The sequence below is a fragment of the Sciurus carolinensis genome, chromosome X (genome assembly GCF_902686445.1).
Source record: "Sciurus carolinensis chromosome X, mSciCar1.2, whole genome shotgun sequence".
NCBI classification, from domain to species: domain Eukaryota; kingdom Metazoa; phylum Chordata; class Mammalia; order Rodentia; family Sciuridae; genus Sciurus; species Sciurus carolinensis.
The window spans coordinates 110,186,411-110,208,155 of NC_062232.1; the positions used below are offsets into that span (position 1 = coordinate 110,186,411).

Consider the following 21,745-nt stretch of genomic DNA (forward strand, 5'->3'; position numbering starts at 1 on the left):
AAGCACTGTTCTAATTACTTTCCATGTACCCAAAACAACACTGTGAGATAGTCTTATTGCCCTTGTGTGCTACCTGTTCATTGCTATAAAATAATTCCTGAGAGAGTCAACTTAAAGGAGGAAAGATTTATTTTGGTTCACTGGTTCAGTGCATAGTCACTTGGTCCCATCACTCTGGGCCTGAGGTGAGGCAGAACATTATGACAGAAGGGCATGGTAGAGGAAAGCTGCTCACTTCATAGCATTTTGTGGTATGCGTGTTGAGTGCTTATGTGTGCATAGGTGTGATGTGTACATAGTATATGCTATGTGTTGTGCATGATGTGTGGTTCATACATGGTGATGTGTGTTTAGTGTGTGTATGGCATATATGTTTTTGTTAGACAGAGAGTGTGGGGTGGGGAGGGGCCAAGGGTAAGACATAATCCACAAGGGCATGTCCCTAGTGACCTACTTTCTCCAACCACCCTCCTGCTTGTTTCCACCACCTCCCAGTAATCCATTCAGTTATCAACTGATTAATCCAGTAATGAAGTCTGAGCTCTTGTGATTCAATCACTTCCCAATAGCCTTGCATCTGAACATTGCTGCATTGGAAGGTAAACCTTCAACACGTAAGCATTTGGGGGACATTCCAAATCCATAACACCTTGTTTTCAGATGAGAAAACTGAGAATCAGAAAGATAAAGTTACTTGTCTAAGGTCACACAGCCAAACCATGGAGTCTGGCTCTAAGGTTCCTTTGTTTAGTCATTATACCACACTACCTTGAAAAATACACCAAAACAAAATTAAATAAGAAAACATGCCAATTTCTCTCCCAGGGCTGCTAATCCATATGGAAAACTTGCTTATTTGGACACTTTGATCTAACTCGTGGCCACTTTCTAATGTGATTATATCTGAATTAAGGGTAAAGAAACAAGGAGCAAACATTTTACTTCTAGAAGACTGACCTGGGAAATGCAAAATTTAAAAATGACAGCAAAAAAGGTAACGTGTGCTTTTAATCTTTATATGTGTGACTACCTATAAATGTGTGTGTGTGCCTAGATGTGTGCAACACAAATTCAACCAGTAGTTCCAAACGTCAGCTGCTAGTATTTTTTCCCAGAAGCCTACATTCTATCCTTTTAGGGCAAGATTTAAAAATAAGAAAATCTTATTTTCTTTTAGGAGATACTCCTGTTTTTCCAGAATCTATGCTCTCTGGCAACTGCTGTCCTGCTCCCTCATGGATATAGGCACCAAATAGGCATGGCTGATGCAGTAACATCAATGACATAACTCTGTGCTTCAGTTCTGCCATTTCAGTCATTTCATGCTCTGATCAAAAAGGACATAAATATGATTTATTACCTGGATTCTCATTTCTTGAAATTGTCTATATTTAATAACAATTTCCCTTAAGAATTTTCCTCTGTTCAAAATGGCATTAAGAATTCCAAACATGGTCTCTACACATCTCCTTTTAATGTGAATTCGGGGCTCTCAACTTGCTACCAGTGTTTGTACTCTGGATTGTTCTGTTAGGGATAGGGATTGCTTCTCACTGAGCCATTCCTTTTCCCACTTAGTCTCCTTTTCCCTATTTCACACCCTAACAAGATGACAGGTTCAGCTGAGTTTTAGAAACAGTTTCCTAAAGGCAAATTTAACTGACTCTGATGAGGATCAGTCCCCTAGAAATGCCCTTATCAGTACAGAGCTCTACCCACTGAAAGAACTGAACCATGTGGGAAATCTAAGTGATGGTATGATCTGATATGTTGTTATGGAGAAGCAAATACTTCCTCAGGAATTTATGCCCTCTGTGAGGCCAGGAAACACCACTATGATGGTAACTGAGTTTATCATACTAGGGTTTGGAGAGCTTAAGAAACTGAGTCCTTTACTCTTCCTAGTGTTTGGCATTGTCTACCTAGCCACCATTTCTGGGAATCTTCTCCTCGTGGTGCTGGTGAGCACTCAACAGGTTCTCCAAACTCCAATGTACTTCTTCCTGGTGAACCTCTCATGCCTAGAGGTGTGCTATACATCCAACATTGTGCCCAGGATTCTGGTGGATTTGTTGAGAGAAAACAGAGCAATATCTATGGTGTGTTGTATTATTCAACTCTACTTCTTTGGGGCCCTGGGAAGTACTGAATGTTATCTTCTGGCAGTGATGTCATATGACCGGTACCTGGCTGTTTGCTGGCCCTTGCACTATCCAGCATTAATGCATAAAACTCTGTGTATGGGACTAGCAATTGGCTCATGGCTTAGTGGCTTCACCGTGGCTGCTGCATTCCAGGGTGCTATGGTGTCCAGCTTGAACTTCTGTGGCGGCAATGAAATTGACCACTTCTTCTGTGACTTGAAACCTCTACAGAAGCTCTCCTGCACAGATCCTCATCTGGTCAACCTGGTGTGCATGAGTCTAACAGCTTTGGTGACCCTGGTCCCCTTTGGACTAACCCTTGTCTCCTACTGGAGGATTCTTTCAGTGGTCTTGCATATGCCATCCACAACTGGTAGGCAAAAGGCATTCTCCACTTGCTCCTCTCATCTAGTGGTTGTGACCTTGTTTTATGGGACTTTAATCCTGGTCTATGCAGTGCCCTTGGCTGGCCAGGTGCCAACTCTACACAAAACCTTTTCCTTGCTTTATACGGTTGTCACTCCCCTGTGTAATCCTCTTATCTACAGTCTCAAAAACAAAGATGTCAAGGATGCCCTGAGGAAGCTGAGAATTTGATCCTGCAGTGACAGCTCCACTCAACCAACAAAACTGATGCCAACCTGAAGTCGAAGCATTCTTCCCATGCTCAAAGAAGTCTCAATCAGATTAGGACAACACAGGATAGATGATAATTTTTATAATGTCAAATACTGGCTAATCCCCAAATCTTATGATTTTAGGGATGAGTTGGTCTTAGTCTCCTTGAGATGACCTACTGTTCCTTGAACATATTTATACTGTGGAGAAGTACTTCCAAGTTGATGGGAGGGGAACCATTCTGGGATAGATAATACATCATTATTGCATGTAATCCCTCCAAAAGTTCCACCTTGGAAGTTAAGACATGGCAGGTATATTTTAATTGTGTTCAATTTTCATATTGAGATATCACACTGAACCCCATTGATATGTAAAGTTAATAAATGTTAATCAAAAATTCAGGCGTGGTGGTGCATGCCTATAATCCAGTGTCTTGGGAGACTAAGGCAGGTTCTAAGCCAGCCTAGCAATTTAGCAAGATCCTGTTTCCAAATAAAAAATAAAATGGGCTGGGGATGTGGCTCAGTGGTAGAGTACCCCTGGGTTCAATCTCTGGCACCAAAAAAAAAAAAAAATCAAAAGAGGAAATTTTTGATTTTATTTAGTTGAGGAGACTCAACACTGATTTTAAAAAGAAAACACAACTCAAGACAATATAAAATATGTGCTATAGTATGTAAAGAAGAAGTTGCTATTGAATAGGTCACAAACATACACCTAAAAGGGCAAGTCAAAAACTTCAGTCAGCTGGGTACAGGGTGCATGCCTATAATCCCAGCAGCTCAGGAGACTGAGGCAGGAGGATGGTGAGGTCAAAGTCAGCCTCAGCAACAGTGTGGTCCTAAGCAACTCAGTGAGACCCTGTCTCTAAATAAAATACAAAACAGGACTGGGGATGTGGTTCAGTGATTGAGTGTCCCTGAGTTCAATTCCTGGTACAAAAAAAGAGAAAGAAACAAGAAAAAAAAAAAAAAGAAAGACAGAAATCATAGAAGCAAGTAGGAGAATAAATAAATAAATAAAAATAGAAGATCCTGGGGCTGGAGGAGGAGTGGAAACCATGTTATCCCCATAAGAATGGGGGATCTCCCTAAATGAGGAGGCCATGTTTGTTTCCTTCTGGCTGGGCAGTTGACTGTGTTCAATGGTTAATAATAATATTGCACCTTTACTTGACCTGGAATTACCAAGATAAAGGTGGAATCTAACAGAGTATATGGAAACCCTCTAGTAGACTAATTTTGAAGGAATGTGCATTAAGCACTTACAGCAATCTATTGGATATGTGGCTTGCCTCTGGCAGTTTATTCTAGATTGAGGTTTTCCCAGCATTTACAGCTACCTACTGCATTTTCATTTCTTTTTCTCTGTTCTACTGCCAGATCCATTTCTGCTATATACATGAGTTTCTTGATGGACTAACTTGTGCTTCCGTTTCTTATTTTTGTATCTGTTTCCAGCTACCTAACATTATGAACTGGCATATTAAAGCTACACTCCAAGAGAGGAAAAAGTCAAAAGATTCTGCTCTGGAGAAGGAGACAATACATGTATTCATTTATTCAAAAATATTTATTGAAAACTTAATATTATCCACACATTGTGCTGGATGCTAGGAATAGAATAATGAACAATTTAGACATTTTTCAGTCTGAGATATTATAGTCTGGAGTCCTTGGTGTTCAAATTGCTCAGAAATTATGTCTTTACATTGTTTATAGAATGTGTAGATGTTGAAAAAAGTACCTGTAAAAATAAATCTCAGCAGTAAGATTCTAATGTTCTTATTTAACTTAATTTTAAAATTCTATAATTAATGTGAAACCACCTAATGTAAAAGCCTAACAAAAGTTTAGTGGGATATATGAATAAAAGAAATGCTCATAATGTCTGCAGTTTACCTAAATTCACCCCTTTTAGTCCTTTAAGATTGAACTCAAGTTGTACCTTCTCCAGGAACCCTCTAGGACTGTCCGTTTTTTCTCCCCTGAGGAGTAGTTTATACTTCTTCAACTGACAGGTAGAATGAACTGCTCTGTGCCTTTTATGCTTAGGTCCTATCTTCCCATGAGATTGTGAACCCTTCAAAGGTTGAGGCGGGGGCTGGGGAGATAGCTTAGTTGGTAGAGTGCTTGCCTTGCAAACACAAGGCCCTGGGTTTGATCCCCAGCACTGCAAAAAAAAAAAAAAAAAAGGCTGAGGCGGAGGTACAACTGTACCGCTGTACCCTCAAGTACCCAGCATAGAGTTATGCACACAGTAGACATATGATACCCACCTCCATACACTAAAATCCAAACTCTTCAGTGTGGGACTCAAGGCTTTCCGTTATCCTGCTCCTGCCTCTTTCAATCTCGTCTTCTACCAGTCTCCATCTCACAATTTACCATATTACATTCATGCACCCTTACTTCTGCCCTTTGCCAGGAAAACCTGCCCACATTTATGTGGCACCTAGCTAATGCTCCCCTTTTTAAATACTTTGTTCCATCATCATCCTCTCCAGGAAGCCTTGCCTGTTTTATACCATCTAATACATTGAGCTAAATGATGATCTCCTATTCTCTGTGGGATTCACCATAGACCTAGTTTTGTGGAATTATCTCATTTTTACCATTGTGTCTCCAGTGCCCAGAAGAATAATACTTGGTATACAGGAGACAATGAATCAATACTTTCTGAGTGAATGATTGAACGATTATGTCTTCTACCCTGCCTAAACTCTATGTCCTTGAGTTCGAGTACCACCTATATCCTGACAATCCCTCAATAATTTAATATTGTGGTAAGCACTATGAAGAAAAAGTTCAGGATTCTAGGAGGGCGTACTTCATTTGGATTGTGTTGAGAATACCAGAGAAGGTTTCTCTTCACATAGGACATTTGAACAGAGATTTGAAGAACAGAGAGATAGGAGTAAGTCAGGCAAAGAGATTATGAGATGGGTTGGGGTAAGGGAGGATTTTGACAGAGGGAATAGATAGCAACAAGATCTGTAGTGGTAAGCATCTTAAAGTGTTTTCAGAATAGAGAAAAGCTAGCAGGGTTAGGATGTAGCGATCAAGGGAGAGAACATTACAGGTGGGGCTGGGAAGGTAGGCAGGTGCCAAGTAAAGCTGGGCTTTGCTGGACTTTTTTGTTAACTGAGAATGGAATTCTTGAATGGTTTTTAGTAGAGTAACATGATCCATGTTATTTTTTTAGTTTTTAAAATTTTTTTTAGTTGTCAATGGACATTTATGTATTTATTTATATTTGGTGCTGAGATTCGAACCTGGTGCCTCACTGGTACTAGGCAAGTGCTCTACCACTGAGCTACAACTCCAGCCCCCATGTTATTTTTTAGCATCTCTCTGGTTGCTATGTGGAGAATGATTTTTGATGGGAGTGGAGGGCACATAGATAGGAAATCAGTTAGTAAACTATCTGTGTGATAGTGTGGATTAGAAGAGTGGTGAGGGAGATGGAAAGAAATCAGCTGAACTTGATATCTTCAGAAGCAGAATTGATAGGACTTAGTGATAGAGGGAAGCATTAATAATAAATTTCTGATTACTGGTTTGTGAATTGAATATGTGCTTGTGCCACTCACTGACATGGGGTGGGGGGACTATGGAATAGAGCCAGGTTTCAGGGAGAGGAAAAATTATGATAACAATTTTGTACAAGAGTGTTCTGATATGATAGTGGATATTAAGTAGGTAGTTAAATACACTGATCTGGAACTCCAAAGAGATATCTGGTCCAGAAATAAAAATTGAGAAGCCATCAACATGTAGGTGGCATTTAAAAGAAGGAAGTGAGTGAAATCATGTAGAGAAACAGTTTAAAGGGAGAAGAGATGACAGCCCAGAATGGAGCCATGGGAACTTCATTTAGAGGTCATTTAGATAAAGGATGGGCAGCAATGTAGGAGGGAATAGACAGGTAGGAGAAAACCATGCAAGTAGAGAGAAGAGAATGTTTTAACAAGGAGAGCCTGATAAATCATGCTATAGGTTGATGAGGGGAAGAGTAAGCTGAAAACAGAGACAAGACCATTGTATCTGCTAACCTGGAAGACATTGATGACCTCACTAAATGCACTTTTGGTAGAGTCATGCATGCAGAAGTCATATTGGATTGAGACAAAGGAATACATAAAAAGTACTGGGGACTAAATTATAATGAATTACATTCCATGCATTTATAATTATATAAAAATGTTATTTATAACTAAAAAGAACCAATAAATAAACAAATAAGGGTAAATAAGAGAAGACATCATCTACATGTAATTCTTGGAGGAATCTGGCTCCCAAAGGAAATAGATGTTGTCAGTGCTGGAACAGAAAACTTGGGGGAAGGGTTAGTTTTGCCATGTAAAATATTACAACACATTTTAAGGGAGAAGAGAGGGAGTTGAAGATGCAGAAGACTGTAGGGATATGGTCCCTGCAATGGCAGGAAAGTCCAAGGTCCGGAGAACATGTGAAAAGATTGGTCTTTGCTCAAAGGAGTGACACTTATATTGTGACAAATATGTTCTGAATGCCTACTATGTTCTTTGTTTTGTTTCAAATACTACAGATACGACAAGATATAAATCATAATCCTTGCCCTCATGGAGCTCACAGCCTGATGAGACAGACGGGCAATTAGATGATTATAATTAAGTTGATTAATTCTAAGAGAACTGTAAGGTCCTATTGAAGCACTTGGAAAGCACTGATAATTTGACAAATTGAACTGTATTCCCCAAAGAAAGATATATTGGATTCCTAATGCCCAGTACCTCAAAATGTGACCTTATTTGGAGATAAAGTCTTTACAGAGATAATCAAGTTAAAATGAGGTCATTAATGTGGGCCTGCAGAGACAGACATGCAGACAGGAAGAATGTCATGTGCACATGAAGGCAGAAATTGGGGAGCTTCATCTTGAAGCCAAGAAATGCCAAAGATGGCCAGCAAGCCACCAGAATCCAGCAGTGAGCATGGGGACAGATTCTTCCTTGACCAACTCTGTCTTGATGTCACACTTCCACACTCCATAACTGGAAGAAAATAGATTTCTGTGGTTAAAGCCACTCACTTTGTAGTGAATTGTTATGGCAGCCCTGGATAACTCATTCAGGCACTCAGATCCATCTGGGGAATAGTAGTCAGATTAAGGGAAGACTTCCCGGTGGAAGTATCATCTCAACTGAATCAAAATAAGTGAGATTTCATGGGTGGAGCCTGGGGAGGGAATTCCATGCAAGGTAATCATCATCTGCAATGGCTTGGAAATGAAAGAGAGCACACATGTCCAAACTACTGCAAGTAATCTAATGTGACTGGGTGTACAGTGTGTGGGCAATGGTGGTGACAACTGAGACTTGAGAAGCTGCAGCCAACCCATGAAAGGCCTTCTGTTCCAAACCAAGGGATTTGAACTTGATCTTGAAGGCAAGTGGGTAGCCTTTAAATGTTCATTTCCCTCCCCACTCTTTACTTGCCTAATTCTATGTTCCTAGGAAGTCTTCTCTTTCATCTATTGTGGCACTTCTCATACAGAACTGTGAACAAAACTTGCTTCTTGGTCTCCTTGAATACACAGTGAGCTTGTTGAGGGTTTAGGTGATGTCCTGTTTGCTGAGATATGCCCAGTGCCCAGTAAGTGCTGGTATGTTCTTGGGATAGCATTGGGACTTCCTTGTTCACTTTAGTGATAGTCCAGAGCGCTCTGCATTTTGTTCACTCTTCCTCTCACTGATGAATCAGTACCTTCCATACTTGGCTCTCATTTCAATTCTCCACTTGGTTTTTCCTTTGGACCAAGGACCCTGAAAGCTTCTCTTCCACCCAAAACCAACCATTCCTTCTTCAGACTGTCTCTCATACATGCTGGTTTCTACTGCCCCCAATGGGAGCCTGGTTCACACCATGCAAATCCTGCGGTCCAACCTCGTCACCTTGTTCCCACCCTTGGTCTGCCAGGATTAGTGCTTAACTTAGCCTAAGCAGTGTCATTAGGTCAGTTTCAAGGAAGCAGCTCTGGCCAGAATGGACCAAAGAACAGGTGGCAGCTCTGGCAAGAGAATGCAGTTGAAACTACAGGATGGGGCAATGGGCTACTGGGCTGGATGGGAGGGCAAGGTCAGATAATGTCAGCAATCTCCAACTGAGCCAAATTGGACCCGTGGGATCCCTTGAAGAAGGCAAAACAGGGCACTGAAACAGGAAACCAGGAAGAATGCTGGTCAAGACAAGGTGCTGGCGAGAAACAGGTTTGAATCAGATTTGATTCATTTGCAAAAAAATGTACATCCTTTCATCCTTGTCATACCTTTGTGCATAAACAGACTCCAACTTGAAAGATCTCTCTCTCTCTCACACACACACACACACACACACACACCACAGACACAAGATGATGACACACAGACCCATATCCACACTGGCAGAACCTAGTGTGACATGCTTTGGTTGGCAGATACTGTAGCATCTGATCTGTTTACAACTGGCAGGGAAGGAGATGCTCTATATAAAAGTGCATGTACCAAATAATAGAGAAACACTTTCAAGTGGCCAAGTTCTTTTCATTGTAATTGTTTCAAATAGATAACTTTCTGCCTTCTTATACCAAGTGAATTTGATACCACTTAATATTTCTGGATGATTCTCAGCCATCTTACAAACATTAATTACTAGAGGCTAGGCTTAGATATAGGATGCCCTTAGGAGCTAGCCCCAAGTGTATTGGACTCTATGTCTCTACTAAATGGTCCCAATATAAATAACCCTTTTAAACAGAGACACACATTACCCTTATATATGCAGATATATGTATGAATACAAATATGCACACACACACACACACACACACACACACACACACACACCATCTTTCATGTAAATGTCTTCATACAGAATTCACACACAGATAGATACACAATGCCATTACTTACAAGTTACCTCTGCACCTTGCAGCCAGGTTTGTAAGTAGCTTCTTTTCTTACAGTCAATGACCTGCTTCTTTCGTCATATTCCTTCCCATCTTTGAATACTAATTATTGGGATTAAAGAATTAGTCCCTCATTCACTATAGAGTAGGTAGTTTTAATTGGTCATACCTGACATAGTTAAAGAAGGCATTTTGATTACAAAGAACTTCACTGGGAGATGGGCTCAGGGGGAGTTATTAAAAGTAAGTGCATAACAGTTCCTTGGGAGGTCATTATTTTGTACTTCTCCCCACCCTAAGTTATGTTTATTATTGGTAACAAGGTGAGAGGAAATTCCCTGACTTCATTAGAAACCTGGAAAAATAACTTTTCCTTTTCCTTGCCAACACCTCCTTTTCTTGCTGGAACATATTTCTTCTGGAAAGTACTATGGCAAAATGGCCTGCCCAGAGAATATTTTCTTTTTTTTGTCTAAAGGGAAGCCTCCATAAACTCCCTGGGTTTTCAGGGCTCATCCCTTGACAACAATCCCCTACACACACACACACACACACACACACACACACACAGAATAAAATAGCCACTCAGTAACTTAATGTTGAAAATAACTCAGATACCACTGGGACTAGTGATATCCACGTGTGTGCCACCTCAGGGAGGGGAGAGAAAATAGTTTACAGACATTTTACTAGCATCAGTTTTTTGTACATATAAATCATGTGCTCGTCACAATCCCTTATCTGTCTTATCTGTACATTGAAGCCAAGCTGGCAGAACCCAGTGTGACATGCCTTGGTTGGCAGATATCGTAACACCTGATCTGTTTGGCATTGGCCAGGAAGACAGTGTTTGCAAGTACGTTAACCAAACAGAAGAAACCTCGCTTGCAGTAGCTGATTGTTTCAAATGCATAGGTCTGTCTTTTCATGCCAAGCGTATCTGACAAAATTTGCCCTTTTCAGGTTGATTTCAGGCCATCTTTATAGACACTAATCATGGGTTGAGGTGGAATGTTAGGCGCGTCCTAAAGAGATATCTTGCAATGTATCAGATTATTTAATCACCCACTAAATAGCCCCCAGGCTGTCTATTTTTAAAGAAGTCCCCTGTCTTCTTAAAGTCTTTGCTTGCTGATAACATTATTCATGCCTCTAGTAGTCCTTTGACTTTTTCTGTTCTACCTTAGGCTCAGAAATAAAGCTGAGTTACAATTGCGTATAAAACAAGATTGGGAACCTTAGGGGATTTTCTATAAGTACTCTGCATGAGTTTTGGTGCATAGTTTTTGTATCATCTATTTTGACTGCCCTAAGGTTTTTAAAGGGAAATTCTTAGTTTTTAGCTCTGTCAATAATAGACAATTATGGTTTCCAGAAAGAGGACTGTTAGATAAGTGATATATCATTGTAGTTAGGGTTAATATATATATAAAGTAAACCTCTTAATTTGAACTTTGCTGGTTCAGGATACTGGACTGCCGTATTTATAGAATAGACGAGTAGACTGTGGAGTTTATCATTTTGCCAGCTACAAAAAAAGGATACATTTGGTAAACTAATACTTTAAACAAAATTTTAGATTTCAAAATGCAGGTTTCATTTACATGTAAAATACTGAGTACACTTACCTGTTTATCCATATGGATCACATTAAGCCATCTACTTGGAAGTAGAGTTCATTGTTTTATATTTGGAGGTAACAAAGCAGACAATAGTACCTCAGTTAATCATTCCATTGAGAAGGAAGTTCATTTGAATAAAATCAGCCTGGGTTCACAGAGACACAGAGGATTAATGGAAACTTTCAGTCCTTGACTAGCATAGGGATGGCTGAAGAAAAGTGAGAGCCAAGTCCTATTCACTGGGGAAAGTAAAGGTCCACAATATCTTCAGCTCAGGAGTAATGGGTGCAGGGTCATGTCCCAAGGAAACACAAACATATCCCAGAAGTCTGAGAGATCCCAAGCCTCCCTTTAAAGTGTGGCCAGACTGGAATATCATTTCTGACATTGCTCTCTGATGGAAGTTTTTGAATAAGAAGAGTCAATATCCTTAGAGGTTTTATGTTATGTTTTGAATGACATCCTGACTTTTGACTAAGTCAGACTTGTCCTGCCATCAATTAATAGCAGATAGCTCAATATGTGCCAGATACTAAGCTAATTGTTTTGCACATATTATATAATTTAATTCTTATGAACTTTAAAGGTAAATATTGTTTCTGTTAGGTTGATAAGGAGACTGCAGCTCAGTGAAAGTAAGCTATTTAATGGACCAGATTAGTGAATTGTTTGATAACATTTCAAATCTGGTTCTAATTTCAGAGCCTGCTATTTATTAACCACTACCAAATAATGTAATTACTCAAGAGATAGGATAAAAATATTCTAGTGTGGTCTAATAGGTACATGAAACAGTCTGACAGACCCTCCCAAGTCTTATTTATCTTCCCTTCAAGCTCATGTAGCAGTGACCTTCAGCTAGCCCTGGTTGAGAGAATGATTACAAAATATATGAAAGAGAAAGAACAACATAAATGGCCTAATTTCTAAAATAATTGTCCTTGAGGTTACATCTACATTACCCAAAGGGAAGTTGTTACTCAACGTTTGGAACCATGACCAAGGCCAAACTGGCAACAGGCTTTAACTTTCAGGAACAAAACTTTCAAAGTCAGCCAATCATTCTTGAACTAGCTAGCATTGGTGGTGAAATTCATATTATTTTTATGTTACTGCAAAAATGAGTGACTATTGTTTAAAGGATCAATATCAAATATTGTGTGAAATGAATTTTCAAGTGAGATACTTTAGATGTTAAGAGATGTGTATGAGGAGATGAATAATCTCAAGAGCAAGACTTCGGACTGCCACAAAAAATTTAGCGAAGGTGTCCATGATGATGCATGAATTGATCACCCAGTCATCCATAAGACCCATAGAAATATTAAAAAGATAAGATATTTGCTTCTTTAATCATTTTTATGTGTTACAAATGTAAGAATGATGGCTGAAGAGTCCAATTTGGATGAAGAAGATGATTTGTTCTGGAAAAAACTCTGAACACAAGCAAAGTTTCTGTAAAGATGTCAATACATTTTAAGTGATGAATGAAAACAGGGAAGGTTTGACATTTGTTTTGAACCCTCAAGAGAAACTCAATAAGACATGATGTTCTTGAAAAGAATAGTAATCAGAATGGAAAATGGTTTTTCTAGTATGCTTAATAAACAAAAATGCTAGAATGTTCACAGGCAAATTTTTGCATGGCAGAGAGCTCAAAATGGGTGTAGAATCCAACTACAGGCGAGATCATGGAGTTGTGACATTGTGTTAACAATGTAGAATTCATCTCTCAAAGGCAATCCGTCCAGCTAGTAGAACAGATACTACAAAGCACTGAAGAAATTGTATGTTTGGCTTCTTTACCAAGAAGGGAGTTGACAAATTGCTTTTGTAATTTTGGTCATGTCTGGGGCCACTCAACAATTCCTGTAGGTTCAGCTCTGTCCTAGGCTCTTGGAACAATACTAGTCTGACACAGGGACATATTAGAAATCCAGGCTTATTCTCATTTTGTTTTCCCATGACTTTAATTGGGGTTCTATTTTGGTTTCCTATAAGTTTCTTCTAGTGTCCACATCTCTTATTTGATTCCTCAACTGATATTCTAGTCCCCGCAAGGAGTAGGATGCTGAGTTGTCTCTCTATAGGTTTTTCTAATATTTACTTTAATTCTCTCTGTTCCTGGGACTCTCAGATTCCCTCTACCTATTTCTTATCTTGACCTCTAATATAGCCTTTGCCATGTGTGATGGTTAACCTGAGTTGTTGATTGAGAGATGCCTAGAAAACACTTAGAATTAAGAGGCTCTGGTGTATATGGGGGTGTTTTCAGAGATTACTGGCATGTGGGACAGCAAAAAGAGAGATGAGACCCACCCTGAGTGTGGGTGGCACTGTGTAATAGGATGGGGGCTTGGATGGAACAAAAAGTGGAAGAAAAAGAAATCATCAGAGGATGTAAGTTCCATTCTTCTTGAGTGAGTGGGTTTATGGTTACTGTCATCACCTGTAGACCTCAGGCTCCAGCTTCTTCAGTCTTCTAAAGTGATATCTCACTAGAAACTCTCCAGAGACCTTCCAGGCCTCCAGTCTAGGATTGGGACTATGTCGTTGATACTTCTTGTTCTGAAACTCCAGCTTCTTGGACTGAACAACTTATGGTTTCTCCAGTTCTCAAGCCTGCAGATGACCACAGTAGGACTATCCGACCTTAGATTTTGTGAGTCAATCTAATAAATCCTCTTTTGTAATCAAATGGAGATGGAAGATAGAAGGTGAACTTGAGAAACCTGTAGAGCTTGAGAAGAGAAAGAAACAGAGTGGGTTAAAGTTTAGAAATCTTGGGAAACCTGCCAGGATACACTACATATAGTTTGCCTCCATTTTTGCTTTGTACTTCAATTAACCTCTGAAACCCACTCAAATGCAGTTTGTTTGGCTGAATTCCTGATACCTGCTTAACTCTTGGCAGTTCCCTCTTCCTAAGGTGCCAGACTCTGTCTTTGGGCCTTCTCTCTGGAGTTTTATTTCCATGCACACTGCTCTGAAATACAATTGTAATGTTTCACCTGTATATGGTCAGTGCCACTGCCCTGAGACCAACACTGCCTTCTCCACTTCCCACCATGGCTGATCTGTAAAGAAATGTTAGGCAGGTACTGCTGGCAACTTTCCTTTAGATCAGGCCTGCAGCCCATTTTGCCTCTTCTTCTCCCAGACTTGCCCATTTCAGGTTCCCTCTCCCTCTTTCCTGAGCAGCTGCTGAAGTACCAGCAAGACATCTGGTCAAAACAGTGGGGGTTAAGGTACAAATTGAAGCTGCAGTTCTTCTAATCTAGTATGACAGTTTGTACTGATCAGGTTAATGGGGATAATTTCTCTTTGGCTTGTACAGAGACATGAAAATTTAATCTGGTTTGCTATTAATTACTCTGTCCAATCATTAACATAATGTTTCGCTAAATAGTCTATTCACCACTGCATAGGCAAGTATATCAACCAAAGCACAATAATAGAAAAGTGTTGCCTTTTGGGTTCAGCAGGGAAGCTGTACTACCACAGTGAGCAGGATATTCACTTTGGCATGCTTCTCACTATTAGGGATGGGCTGCTCTGAGCCATATACTCTCTACCTGTTGCCCCTGGGGAATTATGCACATTTGTGAGATGATTGGCAGGGGATACTGATGTACACTGTGGTTTGGGGAACAGAGTGAAACTAATTGGCCCACAAGATTAAATAACCACACCTCAAGTGAGAGCAACATGATGCTTTAGCAAGTAAATGAAATGACTTTAGATGGCTCTTTTTCATTCCTTTATTAACAAGTATTTATTGAGCAATTTATTCAGTGTTAAGTGCTTTTCTGGGTGCTTGAAATGTAGTAGTCAAAAAAAAAAAAATGATAGGGATCCCGCCTTTGTAAAATATATACATCTCCTCTATAAAGATGAATATATAAAAATATATTCAGATAATTATTTAATTGAAGTCTTGAAAAACTTAAAATGAGGCTGGGCATGGTGGTGCACACCTGTAATACCAATGGCTCAGGAGGCTGAAGAAGGAGGATTGTGAACTCAAAACCAGCCTCAGCAACTTAGCTAGGTGCTAACAAACGGGATCCTATCTCTAAATAAAATATAAGAAGCGTTGAGGATGTTGCTCAGTGGTTAAGCAGCCGTGGGTTAAACCCCCTGTAACAACAACAAAAAAAAAAAAAAGAAAGAAAGAGAAAAACTTAAAATGAAAAAGAGTAAGGGTGTTCTATGAATATATCATGAAAAGACAGTATGGTACCCAAAGGATTTCCCGGGTGAAAAGTGGAATGGGGGAGGACAAAAGAACAGCATGTGAGAAAGTTCTGAGTCAGCAAGTGGGTTTCAGGAACTAGGAAGCTAGACAGACAGGAGTTCATACAGCAAGAGAGAGAAAAGATGAGATACAGGCAAGAGTTATGTCTTTGTAGGCTATGAATGGGCTCTTGATGGGCAACATATCCTTGCATGTTGTGACAGGTAATGTTCACTTCCATGGTGCCTTTGAGTTTTATCCTAAGGAAAAGAGGAAGTTGTTGAAGGTTTCTAGGTTTAGCTGATTTTAGCTAGTAGGTATTTAAAAAATTTCCCAATGGCTGACACACTAAACGAATTAGTCAACCTATTTGAGAAACCTGCACTCAAAACAAAAACAAAAACAAGACATGTATGGATGGAGCAGATGAGGCATTTCCACCGTGCATCTGCACAGAAGGCTAGGCAGAACCCCTGAGAGGCTAGAAAGTAATTACACTTCTACTCTAGATCCATGTCTTAACCACAAGGAGTGTGTTCTGCAGGCTCTATTTCATAATTGAGGGTAATTACAAGAAGTTAAAACTAGATTAGAGACAATTAGACCCTATACAACAGGGAGCTCTGTAGGTGGTCGGGAAGGGAGTAGGAAGAGCCAGCTGGGAAAGTGTTTCCCAAACTGCCTGGCATTCTTTGACTCATTTTGTAAGGGAGGTTTTTGGAATGTCTGTTTGTGCTCCCGGTATCTCTTTCTAGCTAGAGAGAATGGGCAGGTGAAATGAGGCGAAACCACATACACACACACACATTACTGACAATCAATCAAGATTACCTTTTCTCTCAAGCCAAAGAAACCAATAGATGGAAACAAAGAGGAAAGGTAGGTGATGATTGCCTTACAATTCAACTGTCTTATTTGAGCAACTACTTTTTGGTCCCATTGTGGATCTAGGTACTGTGGGGCAGATATGGCAAGTGTGTGATCTTGCCTTTAAAGGGCTTCCAAGTCTATTTTGGAAGTTTGGTGTAGATGGAGCACAAAACAGGAGAAGAGGAATGGTGAGAATGAGCTCAGGAGATAGCCAGAGACCAAGCTGAGAAGTTTTGACTCTATCCTTGGGCTACTGCGAAATAATGGAAGGTCAGGTTTGGATTCTAGAAAGATCCATCTGTCCACTGTGGGAAGGGTTGATGGGGGCACAGCAAGGAGGAAGGTTGGCATGGTTCAGTTGGAACTGCCTTTGGCGAGAAGTGTGACTTTCTATGACCAAGAGGAGGGGAGTGGGAAGGAGAGGCCCATGTAGGCAGATAAAGTGACATATTTCACTCTCTTTATCCACCACACATCCATTTCTTTGATTAGTCATTGATTCATTTAATCAACAAATAATTATTTTGCATCTCCACTAAATGCAACTCCAAGTTAGCAGAATTAAGAGGAATAGGGCCAATGTTATTCCAGTTTTCAAGGGGCTCGAGTAACTGTTCAAGTGAGTGGAGAGATGGTTTTGATCAGGGGAGAGGCAGATAATCTAAGAAACAAGAGAAGGCGAGGTGCAGTCACTAGAATTTACATGAATCCTGAGGACAGGCCCAGTGAATGGCACTGCTAGGCAGAAGCTAAAAGGGTGCAATAGGAAGTATTGGAGGATAAGGTAGAATGGGTAGGGTATTGCAACTAAGTGTGTATGTAGAGGTGTGTGTGTGTGTGTGTGTGTGTGTGTGTGTGTCTGTGTAGTGTATGCATATGGACACAAGTATATAATGCAACCAAAAAACCTCAGCACTAACAAATATTTCTATTATGTACACATGTGTGCACATAACACACACACACACACACATACACACAAAGAGGTAGGGGGAGGCTTTATGGCATGAGGCTGTTGCTATAAGTGAGCTCTCTTTAATTTCCCCCTAAAAGGCATCTCTGTATAGTGTTGTAGCCTGATAGAGTCACATCCATCTCAGTAAACTTAACTTAAAACTTATAGTATTACACTGTAAGAGGTTCCTGCTTGCAGGTCATTTCCTTCAAAGAAGGGAACAACAATCGTTGGAACCACCTAGTCCTCAGCCTTGTGCCTGGCCTTGTTTAGAGAAACCCAGATTACTGAGAAAAGGAACTCCCTAGGAAAGGTGAGAGCCATTAGTCCTCCTTAGAATATGCCCACTGACTCAGGAATGTCCTCACTGCCTTTTTAACATCCTTGTTTCTTAGGTTGTATACAATGAGATTGATCATGGGGGTGACCACTGTATAAAGCAGGGAGAAGATCTTGTTTAGGGCAGTGGCCTGAGCTGCTGTGGGAATGGCATATACTGTTCCCCGTGTTCCCATAGTACAGAGTGACCACAAATGAGGTGGGAGGAACAGGTGGAGAAGGTCCATTGCTTTCCTGTAGCTGATGGGATCCTGAGGACAGCAGTCACAATACGAACCTAGGAAACTACAGTGAACAGGAAGGGTACCACTGTGACAAAGAAGACCATGAGGAAAGTGGTTTTTTCCACTGTCTCAGGATCGGAACAAGCCAGCTTCAGCACAGGGGCCAAGTCACAGAAGAAATGGTCGATGTCATAAGCTGCATAGAATGGTAGCTGGAAAGTCATGGTGACAGTGACCACAGGAGTTAGGAACCCATCAGGCCAAGACCTACCTGCAAGGAGGACACATATGTGGAGGTTCATGAGGCAGGGGTACTGGAGAGGGCTGTGGATAGCAAGGTAGTGGTCATAAGACATGGCTGCCAGCAAAAAACACTCAGCTACTGCCTTGGAACCAAAGAAGTAAAACTGGGCCACACAGCCTGCAAAAGAAATCACCTCAGGGCCTGAAAGAAGGGTCTGCAGCATCCTAGGGGCAATGGAGGTAGTGAACCAGATCTCAAGGAAGGAAAAATTAAACAGAAAGAAGTACATGGGGGTTTGGAGACTGGAAATGACTGCAAGGATGAGAATATTCCCTAGCAAGTTCACAACATAGATTCCCAGAAATATTGCAAAAAGGAAAAATTGTAGCCCATGGAGACTCCCAAATCCCAGAAGAAGAAATTCTTTGATCATGGTCAGATTACCCATATCTGTGAGATTCAGGTGCCAGATCTGAGAAAAAGAAAGAAATGTTAGACAGTTGGAAAAAGAGCAGTGCTTCTGGAGGGGAACAAATACCATCTAGCACTAAACTCAAAGGCCCTGTCTCCTCCCTCCTGGATGCATTTTCTATTTTGTTCTACCAGGTGTATTTACCTAATAGTTGTAAAAAAATCAGAAACTATGCTCTGGAGAGTGAACAGAGTGGGTGTCTCCTATGTTCTTTTCCACTCTTTCCTTGACATAACCAGTGATGAATCTACCTTTGGGAGTCTCACAGTGGGAGGCAAACACTTCCTAATGGGGACATGGTGCAGAAGCGTCTCTGAACTTAATATTGTCTGAACTTCTGAAACTCAGCTTTTAAGACTCAATAGAAATCTGAGTCCAAAATGATAAAATAACATTAGAATTCAGACAACTCTGTCTCACCAAACCCCCAAATCAGGGTGGGTGTCACCAGGATTGGAATTGGAAGGAGGAGGGGAATTCAGAATTATTGATCTTAAAGTACCTGTAAGAAAAATAAGAGTTTCTTTCTGCCAGACTCTGGGGATATGTCGCTCATTGCTTCCATGGCATCAAATTCCTATGGAAATTGGGGGGAAATGTATGTAAAGTTATTCACTTGAAGTGTTAGAGAAAAATAATGTTCCATCCTTCATAAATGAAAATGACATTCCTGACTCGCAAGCAGTAGGATGTGCATTTACAGTTTTTTTTTTCCAGCAGAGGGGTTGGGTTAGCAGTGAGTCATGGATGCAGCTTCCCCTTCCCCACATGCTCCCTGCGGTGCTCAAAGACAAGTATTTGTGAAATGGCTGGTCTTAATGACTGGGTTGTGGCAGGATTAGAAATCGGTGTGGGCTGTGGCCTAAATTAGGGGTAAGTGTGAGGCCAGAGGTAGGAGCTTGATTCCGTCAGTGTTCCAGGTTGAAGGCTCAATCTGTGGCCAGGGAATAAAGCAAGTCATCTTTGCTGCTTAGTTTTGGGTAATGACAATGTGTCCCTAAAAGGATACAGTTCAGTCATATTTTTGTAAGTGAAATCCTGGTTTAAATGCATTCAGGGAGCTGGCTATTCAAAGGAATCTTATTAAGAATGCTTTTGTAATATAAAGGAATTTCCCTGTAATTTGCCCTTTGCACCAATCTGGATTGTTAGTACCCTTTTGTAAAGGAAGATTCGCCTCTAGTGGAGGGATCCAGGACATTTGGGCTGCCGGAGGTAGTACTGATTATGATTACAGTATATAAAGAAAATCAATCAGCAGCTAAGGTTGTCCCTGGGGGTGACAGCTACTTCCTAATTGGGGGATTAAACTGCAGTGTCCTCTTACCATTTTACCTTGTCTTTTGAGACTGCCAGCCAGCATTCAGAATCCACATTAACATCATTAGATTTTTATCATTCAATCCCAAGTCTCATTAATTAGTATGGAATAAACATGATTTTCCCCTTTGGCTTTCAGGCATGGTCTTTGGTGCTCCCAAATTCAAAAGCACATAGTTTCTCCAAATACTCTCACATCCTCTCTTTTATTACAGTGAGGAGAGAATGATGTAAATGCAAAAGAGAGGCTTCAGCTCAAGACTCTGATTCATTTATTTACTCCCTCACCCCATGTCTTTGGACACATACTATAGATCATATTATTGGACTGGGTAGGGATAAAACCATAAACAAGGAGCACATGACCCCAATGTTCCTAGAGCTTACATTCTAGTGGTAGAAGTAAATATTAAACAACTGATTTTACAAATGACTGCAAAATTGCAATTGTAGTAAATGCTTTGAGGGAGAAATACAGGATCTTGATATAAAGAATGATGCAAATTGTGAAGTGATCTGGTTTTTGTGAAATGTTCATGGAGGATCTCTCTGAAGAGGAAGTCATATTTATGCAGGAATCTGATGGACAAGAAGAAGCCAGCCTTGAGAAGGATCAGAAAAGAGATATTACAGGTAGAGAGGCAGCATGTGCAAATGCCCTGAGTAGAACAATATCCATAAAAATTAAAACAAACAAGCAAATAACAACCACAGCAACAACAAAACAGTCACTGTGGCTGGAGGGTAACAGGTGAGATAGGTAAGGGAAAAAGTGATAAGAGGCATGATCTGGCTTAGGTTTTGAAATAATCCTCCAGACTTATTCATGGAAAATGGATTGTAAAGGGCTAAAAGAGAAAGTAGAAAAACTGGTGAGGAAGGTAATGCAGCAATCTAAGCAAGAGATTGTGGCTAAGCTCAAGCTGGGATAGAGTCAGATAGGTAAATTTAGGGTTTTGAACATAGTAGTACCAAAATGTTCTTGGGAATTGTTTTTATGTGTGCTATAATTTAATAAAGCATTTACTCTAACAAAATGATGTGGATTGCAAATGAATTACGTTGGGGAAAGACACGAAACATGAGAAGGAATAAAGGTTGAATCTCAGGTTTGTAACTCAAATAATTACATGGATGATGTCTTTTCCTGAAATGGGAAGATCAGGTGGGTAATTTGATTTGGAAGAATTTTCTTTCTTTCTTCCTTCCCTTTCATTGGATCTAGTGGATTCTGATCTATTTCTGGGATGACAGTTTCACTTCTCATATGGGTCAGTAACCTGGTGACAGAGTTCTGACCCCGAGAGACAGAGTTTTCACTGTGGCCACAAAACAAGCAAAAAATCTCTTAAATACCTGACCTTGGTCTTGAAAAAGACCAGGAAAGAGAGTGAATAGGTCAGTGTGACCTTTACCCACCCTGTAGAAATTGCTCAAGTCCAGGGTTCGCAACTGCACGTCAGGAACATCCTCTTTGCATGTAGCACAGAAGAGCACAATTTGATGGGGACTACCAGACTCCCTTCAGCATGTGTCCCCACCAAACCATCATTAATGACAATTAAACTACCAAGAATGTCCAATTATCTTAAGATTTTTTTCAAACAATTCTTTTGTTTCTTTTTGTTTTTGAATGAAAAAAAAATGACAATAAAATGAGTTCAGTCCAGAAAACAATTTTCAGGAAATATCTTGGGGTTGGAATGCTTTCAGTCCTACCCTTTCTCTCTTCTCCATCATCATTTATAGTTCTGGCCAATCAGAATTAAT

At 40.3% G+C, this 21,745-nt stretch overlaps 1 protein-coding gene and 1 pseudogene across 1 annotated transcript; one reads left to right on the top strand and one right to left on the bottom strand.

Moving 5' to 3' along the window:
* The first annotated feature begins 1,805 nt into the window (after positions 1-1,805).
* LOC124971652 (olfactory receptor 10A7-like) lies at positions 1,806-2,741 on the top strand. Its single transcript, XM_047535316.1, has one exon. It carries the CDS (start codon positions 1,806-1,808, stop codon positions 2,739-2,741), a length of 936 nt encoding a protein of 311 aa, XP_047391272.1.
* A 14,958-nt stretch (positions 2,742-17,699) lies between these two features.
* On the bottom strand, positions 17,700-18,637 carry LOC124971653 (olfactory receptor 11L1-like; annotated as a pseudogene).
* Between the last annotated feature and the right edge of the window lie 3,108 nt (positions 18,638-21,745).